At 57.4% G+C, this 22,768-nt stretch overlaps 1 protein-coding gene across 2 annotated transcripts in view; it reads left to right on the top strand.

The window, feature by feature from the left end:
* SLC38A10 (solute carrier family 38 member 10) overlaps positions 1–22,768 on the top strand; it is a 47,719-nt gene that overhangs the window by 11,701 nt on the left and 13,250 nt on the right. For both annotated transcript variants that reach the window (XM_008013234.3, XM_073005487.1), the window contains 8 exons: positions 1,024–1,117; positions 2,221–2,364; positions 4,092–4,216; positions 7,572–7,674; positions 9,137–9,319; positions 13,270–13,381; positions 15,214–15,320; positions 20,337–20,493. In XM_008013234.3, the coding sequence (XP_008011425.1) occupies positions 1,024–1,117; positions 2,221–2,364; positions 4,092–4,216; positions 7,572–7,674; positions 9,137–9,319; positions 13,270–13,381; positions 15,214–15,320; positions 20,337–20,493 (1,025 nt within the window). The remainder of the gene's footprint in view (positions 1–1,023; positions 1,118–2,220; positions 2,365–4,091; positions 4,217–7,571; positions 7,675–9,136; positions 9,320–13,269; positions 13,382–15,213; positions 15,321–20,336; positions 20,494–22,768) is intronic.

Genomic DNA, 22,768 nt, shown 5'->3' with positions numbered 1-22,768 from the left:
TGGAATAAAATTTCATGAGATGAAAAAAATTATGAGATGAAAAAATTGCCAGGAGATTGCACTTTTAGGCTTCTAAATTAGGGAATTGTAAACTCCAAAGAACAGCCTTTTTTGAAAGCAGTTGATTGTTCTGTTAACTTGACAAGCATCGTGGGGCCTTTTTTTTTAAATTTTTTGAGGTGGAGTTTTGCTCTGTCGCCCAGGCTTGAGTGCAGTGGTGCGATCTCAGCTCATTGCAGCCTCCTGGGTTCAAGCGATTCTCCTGCCTCAGCCTCCCAAGTAGCTGGGATTACAAGCACCCGCCACTACGCCCAGCTAATTTTTGTATTTTTAGTAGAGACAGGGTTTTGCCATGTCAGCCAGGCTGGTTTTGAAACTCCTGATCTCAGGTGATCCGCCTGCCTCGGCCTCCCAAAGTGCTGAGATTACAGGCGTGAGCCACTGTGCTGGGGCCATCATGGAGCATTTTTGTAACTGTTAGAGCCTCTGCGGAGAGGCGAGTATAATACCACATTGAGAAAAGCTGGGTGTCGCTCAGTGTGCATTCCAAGTGACATAGTGAGCGCCACAGAACCTGCCCATACCCTGTGAACTGAGGCGCGTTTGAAATCACATCTGTTGGCCAGGCGCGGGGGCTCACACCTGTAATCCCAGCACTTTGGGAGCCCGAGGTGGGCGGATCACGAGGTCAGGAGATCGAGACCATCCTGGCTAACACAGTGAAGCCCCGTCTCTACTAAAACGTACAAAAAATTAGCCGGGCGAGGTGGCGGCGCCTGTAGTCCCAGCTACTCGGGAGGCTGAGGCAGGAGAATGGTGGGAACCCAGAAGGCGGAGCTTGCAGTGAGCTGAGATTGCGCCACTGCACTCCAGCCTGGGCGACAGAGCGAGACTCCGTCTCAAAAAAAAAAAAAAGAGACCACATCTGTCATTCAGTCCAGCCTTGGGGTGGTCCCAGGAGGCTGCCACGTGCTTTGCCAGCTCGCCCTGATGGCGTTTCCTGCACCCCCCATCCCCCCGCAGCATGATCGGGCTGATGCTGGGCACCTGCATCGCCTTCTACGTCGTGATTGGCGACTTGGGGTCCAACTTCTTTGCCCGGCTGTTCGGGTTTCAGGTAAGGACGTGTTCAGGGTTCTGGGTTGTTCAGATGCTGACGGCTGCTCTGAGGACCTCCATGGGATCCTCCTGAGGACCGAGACCAGGATGCTGGTCGGGAGAAGCTTCTGTTGAGGCTGCTGTCATTCCAGGGGCTTGGCGGAGTGCGGGGGCTTTGCTGGGTCACGTCTGTGAGAGGTACAGGGGAGGAAACAAGCCAGGCAGAGTCTGACACCATGTAGATGAGGGGCAGGTCGGGGAGCCTCAGACCCGGGCACAGTAAAGAGTAAGTGTCTGTCAACCTGGGCTGCCCGTTGGAGGGCACAGGCGGCCAGGCCCTTGGGCATCCCCAGCCTCCATGGTCACCTAGAGCTGCTGGGTGGATCTGGAGGCACTGCTGCCGGGGGCTGTGGACTCAGCACTTCTTGCAGGTACCTTGGGGTAGCCTCTTCCGTGCTTGGCCCCGCCATGTAGAGGCCCACCTGACAGGCCCACACACCTTTCCCTCGCTGGCGGGGAGCAGAGCCCCTCACTGGGCAGGGCGAGCATCATGGCACGTTAGGGTGCTAACAGCATAGAAAGGCTTTCAAAGGCCACAGCTGAGGCGGGGGTGTCCTCTCCAGGAGTGGAATGTACCAGATTTGCTCCTTGTCAGAGACAGATCCAAGGAGCTTCCAGGGAGCTAGGCCCTCTACTCTGTCTCCGCATTCGACCTGTTTTCCGTGCTTCTCAGTGACCTTTGTAGATAGAGCTTTGGGCCTGTCCTGCCCATAGGGCAGTCTGTACCTTTCCCGCCCTGTGCCCAGGGCAGCTGAGTCTGACCCGTAGCTGCTGTGTTGCCTCCTGTGTTATGGGGGCTGCTGTCCTTTTGCTCTGGCTGTTCTTGCTCTGGGGCTGGGCTGGGCTCCAGGGAAGGGAAATGCCCAGTGTCCGAGGCTGCACACAGCATAGTGGCTGTGAGAGTGGCTTCCAGGCGAGCGTACCAGCCTCAGACCTGCCAGCGTTGTTCACCTAGATGCCGTCAGCTTTCGGGCTCAGGATGCTCCCGCTCCCTGGCAGTGCAGAGAGCCAGGTGGTGAGCAGGTCTGGGCTGTGGCCAAGACCCCTGCTGGCTCCCTGCAGGTGGGCGGCACCTTCCGCATGTTCCTGCTGTTCGCCGTGTCACTGTGCATTGTGCTCCCGCTCAGCCTGCAGCGGAACATGATGGCCTCCATCCAGTCCTTCAGCGCCATGGCCCTCCTCTTCTACACCGTGTTCATGTTCGTGGTGAGTCTGCGGTGCGTGCAGGCACCTGCTGAAAGGCTGCTTCTGGCCCAGTCTTTCCTGTGGCCACAGCAGGCTCATGCCCAGTCTGGTGTGGCCACCTGCTACCTCCTGGGAATGTGTTGGAATTAGCAGGATGTGCCAGGAAGTGCCATTCATTTCACGGTCCCTGGGCACCACTGGGCAGACGGGGCTGGCTGGACCTAGGTGTGGTTGGCCAACAGGAGAGGCTGGGGCTCAGGACAGGGGTGGCTCTGAGGCTGGTTTCATGTCGTCCAGGCAAGGGGAAGGAAACGCCAAGTCCACTTGCTTTATGCAAAGATGTCTTATGTAGTTTGTGACCGAGGCTTATGGCACCAGTGTTTTTTTTTTTTTTTTGATGAGTCTCGCTCTGTTGCCCAAGCTGGAGTGCAGTGGCACGATCTCTGCTTACTTTAAGCTCTGCCTCCCAGGTTCACACCATTCTCCTGCCTCAGCCTCCCAAATAGCTGGGACTACAGGCGCCCACCACCACACCCGGCTAATTTTTTGTATTTTTTAGTAGAGATGGGATTTCGTCGTATTAGCCAGGCTGGTCTCGATCTCCTGACCTCGTGATCCACCCGCCTCAGCCTCCCAAAGTGCTGGGATTACAGGTGTGAGCTACGGCACCAGGCCCAATGCCAGTGTTTTGACACAGGGTGGCAAGCTATGTGGTTTTTTTGGTTTGTTTTTTTGAGATGGAGTCTCAGTCTGTCGCCCAGGCTGGAGTGCAGTGGTGCAATCTCGGCTCACTGCAACCTCCATCTTCCAGGTTCAAGTAATTCTCCTGCCTCAGCCTCCCAAGTAGGGGGGATTACAGGCACCTGCCACCACGCCCGGCTAATTTTTTTTATTTTTAGTAGAGAAGGGGTTTCACCATCTTGGCCAGGCTGGTCTTGAACTTCTGACCTTGTTATCCACCTGCCTCGGCCTCCCAAAGTGCTGGGATTACAGGCGTGAGCCACCGCGCCTGGCCACTATTATTTTTCTAAGTGACAATTTATAACAGGATGGACCGGGGCCAGCTGTGGAGTTGGCACTGAGAACACGGATACCACCCACAGCCCCCAGCACACCCTCCATTCTCTGCCAGGCCCCTGCCCTTAGGAGCCTTAGGACCTAAGCCCCTGGGACCTGCCTGTTCCCTGGCAAAGTCAGAAATGACCCTTGCTGAGCAGCTGGAATCTGGTGTCTCACAGCGGGTTTGCGCCAGGATGAGGGCAGGTGGTCATTGAAGCCAGGGTCTCCAGTGCTCCTCAGCTCTCCGAGTGAGGGCCAGCCCGGTGGCAGCTACCTCTTTACTCTTGAGATAGCCGCGTCTTTGGTGGGCCAGTTTTCTGGAAGATGTCCGTGTCTAGCACAGTACAGGATGGGGTGGGACGTGCCCACGTGGGAAACCGACCTCTGTAACCAATGGGGCCGTGTACTCTCAGTGGTCTCCTCCTGTCTGCGCCAAGCAGCCCCTTTGCAAGAGCAGCTGCTCTGGTGCCCGCAGGATGAACCAGGGTGCTCTGAGGCAGGGACTGGGAATCCAGAAAGGCGTGGGGTCTCCGTGCCTCCAGCTGGCAGCACAGGGTGGTGGGGGGCTGGGATGTGGGTGGGAAGAGTTGCACTGTCCTGCCACTCCTTCCCAGCGGCGTGTGGGCCAGGATGCTGAGTCCTGCCTGTGTCCTGACCTGCCCCGTGCTCTCTCCCCGCTACCCCTGCAGATTGTGCTCTCCTCTCTCAAGCACGGCCTCTTCAGTGGGCAGTGGCTGCAGCGGGTCAGCTATGTCCGCTGGGAGGGCGTCTTCCGCTGCATCCCGATCTTCGGCATGTCCTTCGCCTGCCAGTCGTAAGTGTCCTGCTGTGGCCCGTGGTGGAGGTGGGCTCTGTGATGGAGGAGGGCGAGCTGCTGGGAGATGGGACCCTCTGTCTTTCTCGTTTACTGTGATCCCTCTTTGCTGGCTGCTGAAGAGTGATGTCTTGTTCAGTGATGACCTTTCCCCCACAGGTTGAGGGAGATAGTTGTATTTTAACTGGGAGGTAAATCGGCTTTATTCCTGGGACATGTTTGGGACTAGCTGGTGAGAGTCCCTGCTTTGCCAGATCCCCACAAGCAGAGCGTTGGCTGTGGGGGATGCAGCAACAGCCCAGCCATCTGACTGCACAGAGTCCTGAGCGTTTTGCCAGAATTTAGCTGTTCTGAGAATATTTAAAAGGAAATTGCACAAACATTGACTTCAGACGGCTGCTGGATGCATTTGGAGGCCTGCGTGTACGCGCAAGCCTGCTTTCTCTCTGGCACGCAGAGCTCTGTAAATGCGGGTCGGGCTCTTCCATAATTCCAGTAGCATTACCTTCTCCACCAAAATGACAAGAGCGAGTGATTCATGCCCGGTTGGAACATGGCAACCGGCTGAAAAGAGAGGCGTAAATCCGGCGCGGACGGGAAAAGACCATCGGTGTGCGGGGGGCTGGCAGAGCGGCCCCGTAGCGTTAGTGGGCATGCATTGAGCCAATCGTAAACTAATGTGACAGAAGAAATTTGTTCATGCCGCTGTGTTTACACCCACATGCGAGATCCAAATCGTCATTTCCCACTTAGCGTCTCTCTTGGCAGCTCCGTCTCCACCAGAACGCGCCCCAGTCTTGCTGTTTAATATCCCATTATCATCGGTGACAGAAGCCTCATTCTTCCGCCGCGTACCTAGTTACCAGTTGCCCTTTGTGTCTGCGTGTTTGCATGTTTAGAAATAAATCTGCAGCTGGGGTTTTTTGGTGGTGGCCACGTAGCAGCCAGTGCACGTCGTTCGGGTCTGGTTCCGAGGTCAGGTGCCGGGTTCTGAAGCGCTGGAGCGTGTGGCTCACCAAGTGCAGCTTTCCTTCTGCCCCTCCCCGAGGACGTGTGGGCCCACAGATTCACCTGACATTCTCCCAAGCAGGGACATCCCTCCCTGTGCTGGCCGCCGCGCTGACCTCCCCACCCCTGAGCCCGGGAATGTTTGCTGAGAGCAGAGACATCTCTTCCCTCCCACAGCATCACTACGCCAGACTGCCTGTCCCTGCTGGGGTGGCCGGCCGCGCCCCCTGCCTGTGTGATTGGCCTGGATGCCAGCTGGGACCAGGCCTTCCCTGTGCCTTCACTATCTGGCCGTTTCTGGTAAATCCATACCTGGTTATGCAGAACGGTTGTCCTAGGCCCAGAGAAGCAGCCGGGGCAGCACTGAGCCCAGGAGGCCCTGGAGGGCAGGGTCTGTCTGGAAACTGGGGTCTCCATCCTCACAGCGGGGCAGAGGGCCATACACCCAAGAGCTCTACTTGACTCCGGGAGGCCCTGGGCCTCAGAGGCTGCCTTGCGAGGTGGGCGGGCCAGGGATGCTCTGTCTGGGGCCGTGGGCCAGCGCTCAGGACGTCCCCAGTCTGTGGAACTCCTTTGCAGGTGGCCGGGAGGCTTTGTGGCTCCTACCTTGTTTCTTTCCAGGGATGATCCCGGGGGTCCCTGGGGTAGGTGGTCAGGATTGGAGAGGAGCCTGGGGCTTGGCCTTCCACCCTGGCCACCCCATGTGCGTGGGACACCCCTTCCCACAGTGTCCGTGGCTTCCTTGGGGGTCACTCCCCACAGTGTGTATTGGGGGATGGGGGTAAGCACGTGCCATGGGGCACCAACGCTGGTCCCCTCAAGCCGAGACTCCCTGGTGTGGACTCAGCTCCAGCCAGAGGACAGTTGAGCACTGGGAGGTCCTGAGGCTGTGGGTCTGGGGCCATGGAGACCTCTTGTGTTTTTCCTGTTTCTCTACCGGCCTCCTGGGGCTGTGTGCACAGGCACTGGCCACTTAGCTCCCTTGTAGCCTGGGCTGAGGGGAAGGCTCATGTCCTGTGGGGCCCCCTGACTGCTGTTGATGGCACTCCATGATGAGGGCAGCCTGATGGGATGCTGTGCTAGGACCTGGGCAGCAGGGCACCGGCAGCCGCTGGCAGGGCCTTCTCACTTGTCCTTGTCAGTCTGCTGGGTTTTCTTTTCCTTTTTTTGGAGTTGGTGTCCTGCTGTGTCACCCAAGCTGGAGTACAGTGATGCGATCACCGCTCACTGCAGCCTCGACTTCCCGGGCTCCAGTGATCCTCCTGCCTCGGCCTTCCAAAGTGCTAGTATTCAGGCATTGGCCACTGTGCCTGGCCTGGTTTGATTGTTAATAAAGTCAGGACGTCCTATTTTTCTTTCACTTTCTTCAAGGCAACCTTTGGGATTTGGCTCCGCTGGCCGCTATGCTGGTCCATTTACTGGCTGCTGGCTCTCTGCATCCCGCCCTGCCCCTGGCCCACCCAGCTTCCTTTGTGCCCTTGAGCCCCTGCCTTGGGACAGCCATGGCCATGGCCACCTGGACACCCTAGGAGCACCCGCCTGGACTCCCACTACAGAGTCCTTGTTCAGTCCCATGGCAGAGTGGCTCTCAGCGTGCTCTGGCGTGTACCTGGCCTAGCTCCCTTCTCCCCGGCTGCACACAGATGCTCCATGGCCCCAGCCTCTCCCTTCCTGTGTTGCCCACTCCTCTCCAGGGGCTCAGGTCCCTGTGCACATCCCTCAGATGGGTCTGCTGCCTGTTCAGGGCTGTCATGTCCTTGCCTGGCCGGTGGCTTGGGTCCCTCCCACTCCCAGCAGCACCACACTCCTGGCACTAGGCCGCGGGACGGAAGCCAGTTTTCTCATCACACAAGTGAGAGGCTGCAGTGGGGAATCGCGCCCCAGGCCGTCTCCTTGTCTGTGCCGACTCTGATCATTGCTGTGCGGAGGCGCGGAGATGGCGGTGCTGAGATGGGCCGGCCGCCCGGGCCAGGGTGTTTGTTTAACTTTCTCTCCTTTTGACAGCGATTCTCTGAGCAGCCTCCTCCGGCTGCTTCCCCTGTAAACTGGCTGCTTTGACTCTCTGCGCCCGCTCCCTGGCGTGGAGCAGCAGCCTGTCGTCCTAGCCTTGGGGAACGTTCGTGTGGCGCACACTCTGGGGGGTGTCCTGAGTGGGGACTGCTGTAGCGCTCCCGTCCTCAGCATCATGAAATCCTGGCCTCAGCGCTGGGACTTCAGTGTGTGGAGAATGTTGCATGAAGGAAGGTCAGAGGCTCTCGACTGGGCTGCAGAGAGTTCCTGCAAGTGGTGCCGCTGGGGAGGGCGTGCCTCTCTCGGGTCTGCTGTGAAATGGCCTGTTTCTATACAGCCAGGTGCTACCCACGTACGACAGCCTGGATGAGCCGTCGGTGAAAACCATGAGCTCCATATTTGCCTCCTCCCTCAATGTGGTCACCACCTTCTACGTCATGGTAAGAGCCTTGCCATGCCCCCTCCACACCTGTGTCATGCCAGCATGACATGCTGCGGTGACCCTGGGACTGCCGCGGGCATGGCCCCAGCCCTGTGTGCTGCCAGATTCTTCTCTCGTTCTCATCCCAGTGTCTGGAGGCTGCGCGGGGACCTGGGGCAGCTCCATCAGCTTCCATGATTCCAGGACCAGCCCTGTGAGCGTGGGTCCACCCTGGGCCAGGAAGCTCTCCTGACCTGAGGAGCCGGGCACCAGGGCTGCTCCCAGGGCACTTTATCCGAGCCACTCTTACCGTCTCTGCAAGACCTCTGTTAATTCTCTCTAGAAATGGGCATATTTCGGCCGGGCGCAGTTGCTCACGCCTGTAATCCCAGCACTTTGGGAGGCCAAGGCGGGCAGATCACGAGGTCAGGAGATCAAGACCAGCCTGGCCAACATGGTGAAACCCCGTCTCTACTAAAAATACAAAAATTAGCTGGGCATGGTGGTGCATGTGTGTAAACCCAGCTACTCGGAAGGCTGAGGCAGGAGAATTGCTTGAACCAGGACCTGGGAGGCGGAGGTACACTGAGTCCGAGATTGCACTACTGCACTCCAGCCTGGGCTTCAGAGGGTGACCCCGTCTCAAAAAAAAAAAAAAAAGCCGGCCGGGCGCGGTGGCTCAAGCGTGTAATCCCAGCACTTTGGGAGGCCGAGATGGGCGGATCACGAGGTCAGAAGATCGAGACTATCCTGGCTAACACGGTGAAACCCCGTCTCTACTGAAAAAATACAAAAAACTAGCCGGGCGAGGTGGCGGGCGCCTGTAGTCCCAGCTACTCGGGAGGCTGAGGCAGGAGAATGGCGTAAACCCGGGAGGCGGAGCTTGCAGTGAGCTGAGATCCGGCCACTGCACTCCAGCCTGGGCGACAGAGCCAGACTCCGTCTCAAAAAAAAAAAAAAAGCCAGGCATGGTGACTCACACCTGTAATCCCAGCACTTTGGGAGGCCGAGGCGGGCAGATCACGAGGTCAGGAGATCGAGACCATCCTGGCTAATACAGTGAAACCCCGTCTCTACTAAAAATACCAAAAAATTAGCCGGGCGTGGTGGCGGGCGCCTGTAGTCCTGGCTACTTGGGAGGCTGAGGCAGGAGAATAGTGTGAACCCGGGAGGCGGAGCTTGCAGTGAGCCGAGATCGCGCCACTGCACTCCAGCCTGGGCGACAGTGCGAGACAAAACGTCTCAAAAAAAGAAAAAGAAGTGGGCATGTTTCTTACAGAAACTGGAGATTTTAAGAAGGAGGCGGCCAAATGGTGCTTTGCCCCTGAAGGCCGTCTCTTGCAGAAGCTTCATTGTGAAGTGGATTGAAGGCCATTCTGAGGGGCAGGGCACAGGTCCCCCCCATGCCCTGCCCACTGCAACAGGTGCCACTCAGACTAGGATGTCCGTCTGCCACATTGCCATTTCTCATTCTCCAACAGGTGGGATTTTTCGGCTACGTGAGCTTCACCGAGGCCACGGCTGGCAACGTGCTCATGCACTTTCCCTCCAACCTGGTGACGGAGATGCTCCGTGTGGGCTTCATGATGTCGGTGGCCGTGGGCTTCCCCATGATGATCCTGCCCTGCCGGCAGGCCCTGAGCACGCTGCTGTGTGAGCAGCAGGTAAGACCCTCAGGGCGCTCTCCAGATCGTAATAGCACAGGTCAGCCTTGCTTCCCACAAGCCCCCAGCTGTCCCGAACCAGAGATGTAGCAGGAAAGTGGGGATTTGCGTCAGAGGAGTCCTGGGAGGGTGGAAGTTGGGGGAGCCTAGAGGAACCAGATTGATGGGCAGGAGCTGATAATGGCCAGACTCTGGAGATGGGCACATGGCGTTCACTGCACAGTTCTCTTTACTTTTGTGTAACTTTGAAAAATTTTAACAATATAGCAGAAGATTTTTGAACCGTAAGAGAGGCTGAGTTTGACGCAGGCCATAGTGGTGGTGCCTGTGGTCCCAGCTCCTTGGGAGGCTGAGGCAAGAGGATTGCATGAGTCCGGGAGGCCGAGGCGAGAGGATTGCGTGAGTCCGGGAGGCCGAGGCGAGAGGATTGCGTGAGTCCGGGAGGCCGAGGCGAGAGGATTGCGTGAGTCCAGAAGGTTGAGGTCAAGTGTGATTGCGTCACTATACTCCAGCTGGGGCAATAGAGCAAGACCCTGTCTTTAAACACATTTTTAAAATAGGCTGGGTATGGTGGCTCACACCTGTAATCCCAGCCCTTTGGGAGGGCGAGGTGGGAGGATGGCTTAGGCCCAGGAGTTTGAAACCAGCCTGGGCAACATCGCTTGACTCCATCTTTACAAAAAATTAACAAAGGCCGAGGCGGGCGGATCACAAGGTCAAGAGATCGAGACCATGGTGAAACCCCGTCTCTACTAAAAAATAGAAAAAAATTAGCCGGGCGCAGTGGCGGGCGCCTGTAGTCCCAGCTACTCGGGAGGCTGAGGTAGGAGAATGGCGTGAACCCGGGAGGCGGAGCTTGCAGTGAGCCGAGATTGCGCCACTGCACTCCAGCCTGGGCGACAGAGCGAGACTCCGTCTCAAAAAACAAACAAACAAACAAACAAAAAATTAACAAAAATCAGCCGGGCGTGGCAGCGCATGCCTGTAGTCCCAGCGACTCGGGAGGCTGAGGCAGGAGGATCACGTGAACGAAGAATTCAAGGCTGTAGTGGGCCATGACCGCTCCACCATGCTCCAGCCTGGACTACAAAGTGAGACCCTGTTTCTAAAAGAGAAAGAAGGAAAAATAAAAAGTGAGGCTGGGTTTTTTCACGGTAATGTGTGTAGGCAAGGCAGCCGCTTAGTTCTTTATAAGAAATTTTCACCTGTAGGAGTTGAAACTAGAAGGCTGTCCTGGTTCTCTCCTTGTGGCAGAGATAACCATGAAAGGCATGCTGTGCTGTCTTGTGCCCCAAGCACGGGGGTGCAGACGCCGCTCTGCCGTGTTGGAGGAGCCCTGCCTCATCCAGGTTCCCCTCCTGCCTCCCCTTGGGAGCTCCGCCTGGTGGCCCATCCGTCTTCTGTCCCACAGCCTGAGATCTGTGAGCCTGGTATGTCCCGTCAGCTGGGACTCCCAGTGGCTAGAAGCACACATTTCTCTTGAACTGTTTCAGCCAAGGCGGGTTGAATGGTCTCGGAGAATCCAGGGGAGAGTCCAGCAGTCACAGTGGGGGCGGTGGGTCTCCTTGGGCCTTGGGAACAGCAGCACGGGCTCACTGTCCATGTGGCCGGGTGCACGGTCACCACAGCCTGGTGGCAGTCATGTCAGACTTCCACCAGCCACATGCCTCTGGCTTCACAGCAGAGGCCAGGCACCAAGGACTGAGCGCCTCCCGCACGTGCTGGTGCTCCTCTCCTGCAGAGTTCAGGCACCTGGGCACGGGCGAGGCAGGATCGAGGAGGCGAGGCCAGAGCCTGTCATCTGGCCGTGGGGTCCCCCCATGCGTCTGGCCAGGCCAGCTTTCACTGTTTGATGTTTTGTACCTGAGCAGCATTTGTATTTCCGTACATGACCCATTTTTATCTTGTTAAAAAATTGATAGTGGCATTAAAGGTATTGTGACTCGAGTAGGAAAGCTCACGCACACCCCTTCATCCCAAGGAGGACCTGGCTGTGTTTCCTCTGTCAGTGCCCCTGGCTTCTTTCCTGGAGGTGTGGCCGTGGCCATGCCACCTGCTTTCTTGTCTTCGGCCGATGTGCCGTGAGCGTTTCTCCACGGTCCCTACAAGCCTGCAGGGGCTCTGCTTCCTTGGCTTTTCCACTTGTTGCAGGGGCCTGGGTGCGTTGCTCCTTCACCCTTGACCTCTCGTGGATAACCATCTCACGACAGTCTTCATGCTAAAGTCCCCTCTCCCCTTCTCTGGGTCTATGTCATAGGTAAATTTCTAGGACCGGGACTCTTGTGTGATGGACCTAAACCCCAACCTCCCTGGCCTGTATACAAATTATCGCCCTAAGGCCAATAGGAAATTCTGGCTCAAGCTTCCACAGTCCATTCTGTGTAAAAGTCCATTCTGAAAATGGGATGCTTCAAAACTGTAGTTCTAGAAAGTTCTGCGGTTGTTTCCTAGTCCAGGGATAGTCATCATGGCCAGCCCATCCTGTGTGTTAACTCATTTGGTCCTTACCACGGCTGGATGAGGAGATGCTTCTGTTGACAGATGAGGAAACTGAGGCATGGAGGTTAAGTCACTTGCCTAGGGGCACTCAACTGGGGCTGGTGAGTGGCAGAGCAAGGATTTGAGCCAGGTGGTCTGGCTCCTGTGTCCTGTACTAGAGACCACAGCCAGGGGCCCTGGGGCAGGTGGGGTCTGAGGCCATCTGTCCTTGGCTCTGCCTCCTCCTCTGGAATGAATGGCCCTGGCATCCTGGTGCAGAGCAGTAGAGGCCTGGCTGCACCCTGCAGCCAAAACAGGTACTTGCAATTTGGTGATGCCTCATCATGCCCTTCTCACCTCTTCTTCCTGCACTTTGAAATTGCTCACTGCTTGTTGCACATCTGCTGGAGATAACACAGCCACGTGTGCGTGTGTGCGTGTGTGTGGGATAACACAGCCACATGTGTGTGTGTGTGCGCATGTGCGTGTGGGATAACACGGCCACGTGTGTGAGTGTGTGTGCGTGTGCGTGTGGGATAACACGGCCACGTGTGTGAGTGTGTGTGCGCGTGTTCGTGTGGGATAACACGGCCACGTATGTGTGTGTGCGCGTGTGCGTGTGGGATAACACGGCCACGTGTGTGAGTGTGTGTGCGCGTGTGCGTGTGGGATAACACGGCCACGTGTGTGAGTGTGTGTGCGCGTGTGCGTGTGGGATAACACGGCCACGTGTGTGAGTGTGTGTGCGCGTGTGCGTGTGGGATAACACGGCCACGTGTGTGAGTGTGTGTGCGCGTGTGCGTGTGGGATAACACGGCCACGTGTGTGAGTGTGTGTGCGCGTGTTCGTGTGGGATAACACGGCCACGTATGTGTGTGTGCGCGTGTGCGTGTGGGATAACACGGCCACGTGTGTGAGTGTGTGTGCGTGTGTGCGTGTGGGATAACACGGCCACGTGTGTGAGTGTGTGTGCGCGTGTGCGTGTGGGATAACACGGCCACGTGTGTGTGTGCGTGCGTGCGTGGGGGTTGTGCCCGCACCCTGAAACCTGCGGGCCAGGAGAGGCCTGGAGACATTTGCCAGGAGCGGCGCTGTGCAGCCTGTATTCTGCTCTCCATACTTCCTGGCACTTAAAAAACTCTCTCATGGTATTGCTCTAAAAGCAAAAAGGAAAACGGAAGGACTCGATCCTCACATTTCAAAAGGACGTTGTAAAATTTACGGTCTGTGCCTGGGGTGAGAAGCCCTCGTGCCTTCCTGGTGTGTTGTAGGTTTGGGTTGCAGGTTCCCGTTCCAGTTGCTCAGCCAGATCTGATTGTGCTGGTCAGGCTCACCTGCCAGGTGAGCGCGCGGCCGGCCTCACGTGGAGATGTGCCCGGTGTGCCTGGCAGAACCCTTTCAGGCTTTGCGCTCTAGGAGAGTGGTGGAGGAGATCAGTCCTTTCAAAACCTTTTTGTTTTTCTTTTATACAGCAAAAAGATGGCACCTTTGCAGCAGGGGGCTACATGCCCCCTCTCCGGTTTAAAGCCCTTACCCTCTCTGTGGTGTTTGGAACCATGGTCGGTGGCATCCTTATCCCCAATGGTAAGGCGGGAGGGCTGCTCTAGTGCCGGGGAGTGGGACCCGGGGGCTTCGGCATCAACCAAGACCTGCCCACTTATGAGCCGTCTTCTCTGGTCTCCTAAAAAAGTCTAGAGACTTTGTCATTTTTTCTCTGGCCCACAGAGAAAGGCAGGGGATAAAATCTAGCAGCTTGAGCCGGGTGCAGTGGCTCACGCTTGTAATCCCAGCACTTTGGGAGGTTGAGGTGGGCGTATCACCTGAGGTTGGGAGTTCAAGACCAGCCTGACCCACATGGAGAAACCCCGTCTCTACCAAAAATACAAAATTAGCCGGGCGTGGTGATGCATGCCTGTAATCCCAGCTAGTCGGGGGGCTGAGGCAAAAGAATCACTTGAACCCGGGAGGAGGAGGTTGCTGTGAGCCGAGCCGAGATCGCGCCATTGCACTCCAAGCTGGGCAACAGGAGAGAAACTCCGTCTCAAAAAAAAAAAAAAAAAAAAAAAAAAAAATCTGGCAGCTCGCCAGGCACGGTGGCTCACACCTGTAATCCCAGTACTTTGGGAGGCCAAAGCAGGTGGATCGCGAGGTCAGGAGATCAAGACCATCCTAGCTAACACGGTGAAACCCTATGTCTACTAAAAATACCAAAAAATTAGCCGGGTGTGGTGGTGGGCGCCTATAGTCCCAGCTACTCAGGAGGCTAAGGCAGGAAAATGGCATGAACCCAGGAGGCGGAGTTTGCAGTGAGCCGAGATCGCGCCACTGCACTCCAGCCTGGGCGACAGAGTGAGACTCCGTCTCAAAAAATAATAATAATAATAATAATCTGGCAGCTTGATGGAACAGCAGACACCCGTTGACACCTGGGTGGAGAGAGACTGCAGTGCTGGGACACAGGCTCGATTTGTAGAACCAACTATTCTAGAACAGCGCATGCTGTCCTGTTAATTCTTTTGACTTCTGATTTTGTTGACGCATTACCAAGGGAAGCGCTGAAGGCCCTGAACGTATTTATGTTACCCAAATGCACCCGCTCCCTAGCAGACAAGACAGAGCTCATTATCATCAGATCCACAGGGGAACTCGCACTCACTCTCCCCAGGGAACAGCCCTAGAGGTGATCTGTCTGGGCTCCTGGCAGGGGCTGCAGCCTGGCACGCACGCTGGGCCCTGGCTTCTCCACCTGCCCTCGGGTAGGTCCTGCCTGCCTAGGGCCACTCACGGAGCAGCAGGCAGGAGAGGCTGCGTAGGAGCCGTGCCATGCGGAGCCAGCATTTGGTTTCGGCAGGAAGTCCCTAGTGTCTGACTCTGTATTTTATTTTTTTTGAGACGGAGTCTTGGTCTGTCACCCAGGCTGGAGTGCAGGGGTGCGATCTCGGCTCACTGCAAGCTCCACGTCCTGGGTTCCCGCCATTCTCCTGCCTCAGCCTCCCGAGTAGCTGGGACTACAGGCGCCGCCACCACACCTGGCTAAGTTTTTGGTATTTTTAGTAGAGATGGGGTTTCACCGTGTTAGCCAGGATGGTCTCGATCTCCTGACCTCGCGATCTGCCCGCCTCTGCCTCCCAAAGTGCTGGGATTGCAGGCGTGAGCCACCGCGCCTGGCCGTGTCTTGACTCTTTAAAGATGAACCATCAGAGAATTCACCCTGGAGCCCAAATGCACTGTTGGAGGACTCAGCCGCGGTTGTCAGGCTTTCTGGGCACAGAGGGCGTGTCTGCTCCCGGCTCTCGCCTGGATGGCCTTTCCTTCAATGCTGGCTTGCTCACCTGTGTGCTGGGCAAAAAAGCTCAGGTCCCCTCCTGGCTGGAGCCCTTTCCCACTCATCCCTTCCTGTCCCTTCTCTTTCCTAGTGGAGACCATCTTGGGCCTCACGGGTGCGACCATGGGAAGCCTCATCTGCTTCATCTGCCCGGCACTGATCTACAAGAAAATCCACAAGAACGCGCTTTCCTCCCAGGTGCGTACCGCTCGAGGGCTGGCCTGGACCACGGCTGATTGGTCTGGTCTGGGGCGAGGTGGAGTCGGAATGGAAGCCCCTGGTTCAGCGTTTTCAGATGGGTTCTGTCAAGAAACTGAAAACCCACAAAAGGGACTTGGTCCAGTCAGCCTGGGGAACCCTGGGTTCACCAGGACGCACGGTCTTTGCCCAGCAGGGCCACACTGGCCTGCTCCAGCTGTGCATCAGGTTTTCCTGAGGCCGACTGTGCTGGGTCGTAAGCTCTTTCCCCGTGGTGTTTCTGCAGTGACTGCTTGTCCATGGATCTGCTGCCAACTCTGAGTCCCCTCCCCAGCTGCCCACCCCCGAGGCCACCACCTGCTGTTGTTCCTGGTGTGACCCTCGTGTGGCAATCTGTGCACGTCCACTCATGCGGCGGTCTGTGCGCGCGCATGTGCGTTTTTCTTTAATTGTAACACAGCTTCCTGCTGCTTTTCTCAAAATCCCGTGCAGGTCAGGTTGCCCCACAGCCGTGGGCACAGAACTGCCTGGCTATTTTTAGCCATTTCATGGTATTCCGTGGTAGAAAAATTCCATAATCCCAGTCTCCGAAGGACTTACCTCTCCAGTCTTCTGCTATTGCAGACAAAATCGAGCTGAATATGTGTTTGTGAGCATGTCGACGTGTTTGAGCGTGCGTCTGTAGGAAGCCTTCTAGAAGTGGAATCCTGTGTCAGGGGTGTGAGCATTTGTAAACGTGCTGGCTCTACCCAAATTGCCTGCAGCGTCACTCCCAGCCAGGCCCAAGGCTTCTGTCCCCGCACCCAGGACCTTCCAGGCTTCATCATTCTTGGCCTCTCTGGCGGGAGCTTGAGCGTCTTTTTGTGGGTTTAGAAGCCACTTGTGTTTCTTTTTCTGTGAACTGCCTGGGTTCTTTGCTCACTTTTTAGGGAGTTGTTGAGCTTTTTCTTACTGGCATATATTGATAATTTTTTTTTTTTTTCCTTTTGAGACAGAGTTTCACTCTTGTTGCCCAGGCTGGAGTGCAGTGGTGCAATCTCAGCTCACTGCAGCCTCCGCCTCCCAGGTTCAAGTGATTCTCCTGCCTCAGTCTCCCGAGTAGCTGAGATTACAGGCACACGTCACCACGCCCGGCTAATTTTGTATTTTTAGTGAGATGGGGTTCCTCCATGTTGGTCACATTGGTCTTGAACTCTTGACCCCAGGTGATCCACCTGCCTCGACCTCCCAAAGTACTGGGATTACAGGTGTGAGCCACCGCACCCGGCCTCAACCTGGTAAGTTTTTACAAAGTGAACCACATGGAACCACCATCCAGAGCAGACATAGGACATCCCAGCACCCCAGAACTCCCCGTGGGTGCCTCACTGTCATCCACCCCCACCCCAAAGATCACTGCCCATCTGTCCGCCAGCATTCTAGAGTGATCTTGCCTGTCTTCAAGTTGTGGTTAAATAGGTTCTTACAGTGTACGTTAGAATACACGTCCACGTGTGTCAGCCACTTCTTCAGCATCTCGGCTCACTGCGACCTCTGCCTCCTGGGTTCAAGCAATTCTCCTGCTTCAGCTTCCTGAGTAGCTGGGATTCCAGGTGCGCGCCACCACACCCAGCTAATTTTTGTATTTTTAGTAGAGATGGGGTTTTACCATGTTGGCCAGGCTGGTCTCAAACTCCTGACCTCAAATGATCCACCTGCCTCAGCCTCCCAAAGTGCTGGGATTACAGACGTGAGCCACTGCACCTGGCCCCTTATTGATTTTTTAGTCATCTTGTTTATGAGTTGTGAGAAAGGTATGATAATTCCTACTGTAATTGTAGATTTATTTGTCCTTTTAGTTCTATCACTTTTTGCTTTTTAGTTTGAAGCCATGTTATTAGGAGCAGACAGATTGAAGTTGGTTATGTCTCCGTTTTGAATTGACTTTTATCTTGTTGAATATTCCTTTTTATCGTTGGAAATACTTTCTCCTTCGAGTTGGCTTTGTAGCTGACTGAGCTCTGCTTTGGGTTTGTTCAGGATGGTTTGTTTCATCCCTTTTCTTTTGATTTCTCTAGTCTGTTATATTCACAGTGTGTCTCTTACATAGTCCGTTATGTTCAGAGTGTGTCTCTTTTTTTTTTTTTTTTTTTTTTTTTTTTTTTTGAGACGGAGTCTTGCTCTGTCGCCCGGGCTGGAGTGCAGTGGCCGGATCTCAGCTCACTGCAAGCTCCGCCTCCCGGGTTTACGCCATTCTCCTGCCTCAGCCTCCCGAGTAGCGGGGACTACAGGTGCCCGCCACCTCGCCCGGCTAGTTTTTTGTGTTTTTAGTAGAGACGGGGTTTCACTGTGTTAGTCAGGATGGTCTCGATCTCCTGACCTCGTGATCCGCCCGTCTCGGCCTCCCAAAGTGCTGGGATTACAGGCGTGAGCCACCACACCCGCCTTGTTTGGTTCTTTATTTTGAAAGTCAGAAAAGTCGAGGGTCTCTCCAATCCTGAGTGAGGCTGGGGCTTTGGTCCCGCTGCCTGGGAACCATGACGAGGTGGAGCAGCAGGCGGCTTAGAAGGTGCCTGAGGGCCACGCCGAGGGTGGATCCCTGGGGCACGGGAGGCCGCCTCACAGGGGCGCACTCAGAGGGCAGTAGTCCCCAAAAGGCCTGAAAGCTGGCCCCTGCTCCTGGAAGAGGTAATGAAATGAACACTGTGGCTTGCAGACACGAGCCAGCAGCGGGGCGTCTGCCTGTAACCAGGGAGGATCCCCACGGCCTGCTGAGGCTTGGGGCCTTGCTGGGTGGGTGCCTGGATGCTAACCGGGCTGCCCTGAGACCCAGATTGAGGCGCGTGGTGCAGAGCAACCAGAGCCCCCGCCTCCAGCCGTGCTTTTCGTGACGGAAGTGTGTGGAGTGTGGACTCGTGCTCTGTCTACACGTGTGGAGCGAAAGTGAGCGTTTTCTGCCCTGCCCCTGGTGCTTCTCTCTGCATTTGAGTCAGCGATGCCTTGTGTGTCTGGAGGCCCTGATCACTTCTGCAGGGGAGGGTGCTATGATCCGGGCAGTGTGTGGCCCCTGGTCAGGCCCCTGGATTTCCAAACTCAGGTGAGGCGTCTGGAGTGGGCTTGCACTCCTCCTGCTGGCCGGCGCTGCGGCTGTGTTGAGCTGATCGCAGCAGAAGAAAGTCTCGGGGTGCTCTGAAACCAGGTGTCTGGCACACTGGTCCTATTGAACGGCCGTGTCATCAAAGGAAGTTCTTCGGCTCTGCAGGAGGCTGTGCTGGAAGGCACAGGACTGGAGGCTGGGCTGGGGCTCCATGGGCTTCCCCCTGCTACTGAGCCTGGGCAGCTGCTGCACTCCCCACAGGCCCCCCAAGTTCCCAGCCGTCCCGTCTGTGCCCAGTTAGAGGTGAGGGTGTGCTGCCCTGTGGGGCAGGGTTCCTACACTGAGGGGCTTCCCAGGGCTTCCAGACAACACGGTCTCCTGTCCAGGCACTTCCTGGTGGGTCGGGTTAAATTTCCATCCAGACCCTTTACCCCAGGTGGCCTGAGCCTGGTCTCTGCCCTGTGCTGGCTGGCAGAGGCCTCGATGGGAGGGCGGGGACTGAAGACGGAGGTCCGGGGGCAGGAGGGGTCACGAGGGCTCTAACGGGCCCCCAAGGCCTGCCTCTGATGGCCTTTCCTTCTGGCATCAGGCCTCTAAGCCATGACCGCCCATGTCACCCACTGACAGCTGCTGCCGGGCAGCCTTTCCACACGTGCTCCCTACACGGACCGCACAGCCTCGGGAGATTTCAGGTTTCTTCCTCTTTTTATTATCTTAAGACTGCTTTGGGCCGGGCGCGGTGGCTCAAGCCTGTAATCCCAGCACTTTGGGAGGCCGAGTTGGGCGGATCACGAGGTCAGGAGATCGAGACCATCCTGGCTAACACGGTGAAACCCCGTCTCTACTAAAAAATACAAAAAACTAGCCGGGTGAGGTGGCGGGCGCCTGTAGTCCCAGCTACTGGGGAGGCTGAGGCAGGAGAATGGCGTAAACCCAGGAGGCAGAGCCTGCAGTGAGCTGAGATCCGGCCACTGCACTCCAGCCTGGGCGACAGAGCAAGACTCCGTCTCAAAAAAAAAAAAAAAAAAGACTGCTTTGGTCGCCTTCCGGACACCACCACTGCCCTGGGACTTTTCCCTTCGCCACAGGGAAGATGTAACGTGGCTGGAGGGGCCTCTACAAATGCAGAACATTCGGGGCCAGGGTGAGGCAGACTCTGTGGGCCGCCGAGCCTGCAGGCCTTGCCCGGACCTCCAGAACATACATCAGACAGTGGCCCCACGTGCACCTGGGGCAGGCCTGCCGTCACCACATGCTCCGGCCAGCTGTGGCTACTGCCAGAGGGGCCCTGGGCATCCTACAAGCCCTGAGGCACACGGCGGCCGGGCTCTCTTCGGCAGAGCCCACTGACCTCAGATCCTCAGCAGCACCTGGCGTCCGGAGACACCAACACCAGCCCAGTGTTTCCAGGTGGCAGAGAGGGAAGTGGAGGAAGCAGGCTCTCCGCTGGGTTGTCTTTTTCAGTCAACACCAGCTTCAGAGAGTGCGGGTCCTTCCCGCCACGGAGCCCTCTTCTCTAATTGTGTTGGACCAGGGAGGTCTCACCAGTTCTTCTGAACGGATTCTGTCCCTCCCTCTCTGGCCTGAATGGCTGGCATAGCTCTGACAGGGTTGGCCCGTGACCCCAGCTGGCGGGGAGGGCATGTCAGCCACAGGCTGGATGCCAGGAGTCCTGCCATGCTCTGAGAACAGCGCATCAGGCCTCAGTCCTCTCCCAGTGGTCAGGAGCTTCGCCGGCGGCAGGCCCAAGTCTCCCTGGGAGTGGCCACCTGTCCTCAGGCAGGGCCGACTGCACGCCTGTCACCCTCGGGGGACTTTGTCAGGTCCACTCTCCTCGTGCCTCGCCCCGTCCCTGAGCCTCTCTGCCAGGCCAGTCTCATACTCGGCAGGAGCGGGGGCCACAGCTGTGACTCCCGCCCCTGGGGTCTTTGTCTCCGCAGGTGGTGCTGTGGGTCGGCCTGGGCGTCCTGGTGGTGAGCACTGTCACCACACTGTCCGTGGGCGAGGAGGTCCCTGAGGACTTGGCGGAGGAAGCCCCCGGCGGCCGACTTGGAGAGGCCGAGGGTTTGGTGAAGGCAGAGGCAGCGCGACTCTCAGGTATGTCCACCCTGGCCCTTTGAGCCTTCTCAGGGCAGGTGCCCACTGGGCATCTCCTGGGTCTGGTCCAAGGATTGTGCTTATCTGCTCTGTGGCCTCTGTCCTATGTGGGTGCAGCCAGCGGGGTGGGGCCACCGCCTTGCCCATGAAGATGCTCTGTGCACCATGGCTGGCCGTGGGGTGACCGCCTGTATGTGGGGAATGTGGGACAGGAGTGGCCGCCTGTATGCGGGGAACGTGGGGCAGGAGTGGCCGCCGGTATGTGGGGAACGTGGGACAGGAGTGGCCGCCGGCCTGGATGCCTGCCACTCGGTGGGCTAGGTGGGGTCTACGTTTCTGAGTGTTGCTCACGTGCTGTTCATTTGAGGATGTCAGTTTCTCCGGTTTTCTCCTGGACAGGGTCGGCGATCAGGCCTCAGTTTGGTTTGCTGCTTCAGGTTATTTATTATTTGTTCACCAGGACCGTGGGTGGAGTTAGGACCGTGAGCCCTCATGCAGCTAGCTGCAGGACACTTTTAGACGGGCCCCGCGGTGCCCCGTAATCTCGACTCTCCGTCTGTGGCACAGTCCCGGCTGCGGTGCCCTGTAACCCCAATGCCTCCGTCTGTGGCACGGTCCCGGCTGCGGTGCCCCGTAATCTCGACTCTCCGTCTGTGGCACAGTCCCGGCTGCGGTGCCCCGTAACCCTGATGCCTCCATCTGTGGCACGGTCCCGGCTGCGGTGCCCCGTAACCCCGATGCCTGCGTCTGTGGCACGGTCCCGGCTGCGGTGCCCCGTAACTCCGATGCCTCCGTCTGTGGCATGGTCCCGGCTGCGGTGCCCCGTAACCCCGATGCCTCCGTCTGTGGCACGGTCCCGGCTGTGGTGCCCCGTAACCCCGATGTCTCCGTCTGTGGCAGAGCCCAGGGGTGCAGAGAGATGTGTTTCCTGAGTGTGGCTTTCCAGGTGCAGCTGCAGCTCCGTGGCCTGGATGGCTACTGCCTCCCTGACCCTCCCAGGCCTAGAGGGGGAGTGCCACACAGGGCGGCCCTGCAGGCAGCAGACCTCCCCGGGCCCAGGCCTGCCCATGAGTTCTGAGTGGCGCCAGGCAGGCATGGGCAGGTAGGTGCTGTCCACAGTGACCTTCATGCTGGGGTCTTCTGCCCCTGACAACAGCTGGGTTTATTCATCCACAATGCCTGTGTGTCCACCACGTCCAACGCACCCCTGGGCAGAGGCCCCAGCTCAGTCAGATTGGCCGGGTGTCATCTGCACACCACCCTGGGAGCCCTGGTGAGCAGTACCGGCTGTGGCTGGGGGTCTCAGGTCGCTGTGGAGGTGCTGGCCAGTGACTTCTGCCTCGGGGAGGGGCCTCCACTTCTGTAATGGACAGGAGGAGAGGTCCGTCGAAGGGAGCCCCTGGCTTCTGCTGAGCGCGTGGGGGCGCCGTCTCAACCGTGACCCTGGGGCTTGTTGTCATCTCTGTTCTGAGCTCCACACTCTGTGCCTGGAAAGCTCCTTCCCAGTGTTGTCACCTCATACACACCCTCCGAGGGTCTCCCTGGATCCGCTGTGCTCAGATTTGCCAAGGATGACTGTTCCTGGATGGTGAAGGTGGGCAGGGGAGCCCTGCCTTCTGGGTTCCCTGCAGCTGGCGGGGCTGTGGCTGGGGACAGTTGGGGTCACCAGAGAAAGAAAACGTGAGTGTTCGAAGCCGCCGGTGGCTGCCAGCTGCCCTGCGTTGGCTTTGGTGATTCGGACTGGAACAAAGTCCACCTGGAGAGGCAGGCGGGGGGTTTTACACCCACCTCAGCTGGGGCCCCAGGCTCGGTGTTGCCTGGGCAGGACCACCTGTTGCTGTCCAGGCCTCTGGGCTAGAGTGGGCGCTGACACGGAAACTGTTGGTGGGTCCAGTGTGCTGGGACCCCAGCCTGGGCAGTGAGGGGTGTCGCCCTCGTCTAGCGGGCTGCTGGGAATGGACTTCTCTTCTCAGTGCCAGCCAGCAGGATGCTCCCTGTCCCCCCAGCCCTGCATGGCCTCCACTTGCGGCTGGTGCAAGCAGCTGTATCCTGTCATGAGGCTTGTGCAGGCCGCAGGCCTCCGGCTCATCTGGTGCCCTCCGAGGCCACATCTGGTTTCTATTTCTTCCATGAGGCTGTAACAAAACACATGGCCCCTCTCAGAACCACATGCCGCTTGTTTTTAGCATGTCTCCGATTTTCCAGCCCCGGCCATGATAGATGGGCCGCCTGGCTGAGGCTGAGCTGGGGTCGAGGGTCCTGCACTGATGCGCGC

Source organism: Chlorocebus sabaeus, chromosome 16 (genome assembly GCF_047675955.1).
Source record: "Chlorocebus sabaeus isolate Y175 chromosome 16, mChlSab1.0.hap1, whole genome shotgun sequence".
NCBI lineage: Eukaryota > Metazoa > Chordata > Mammalia > Primates > Cercopithecidae > Chlorocebus > Chlorocebus sabaeus.
Note: the sequence above shows the minus strand (reverse complement) of the source record. Positions and strands in the feature narration are given on the sequence as shown.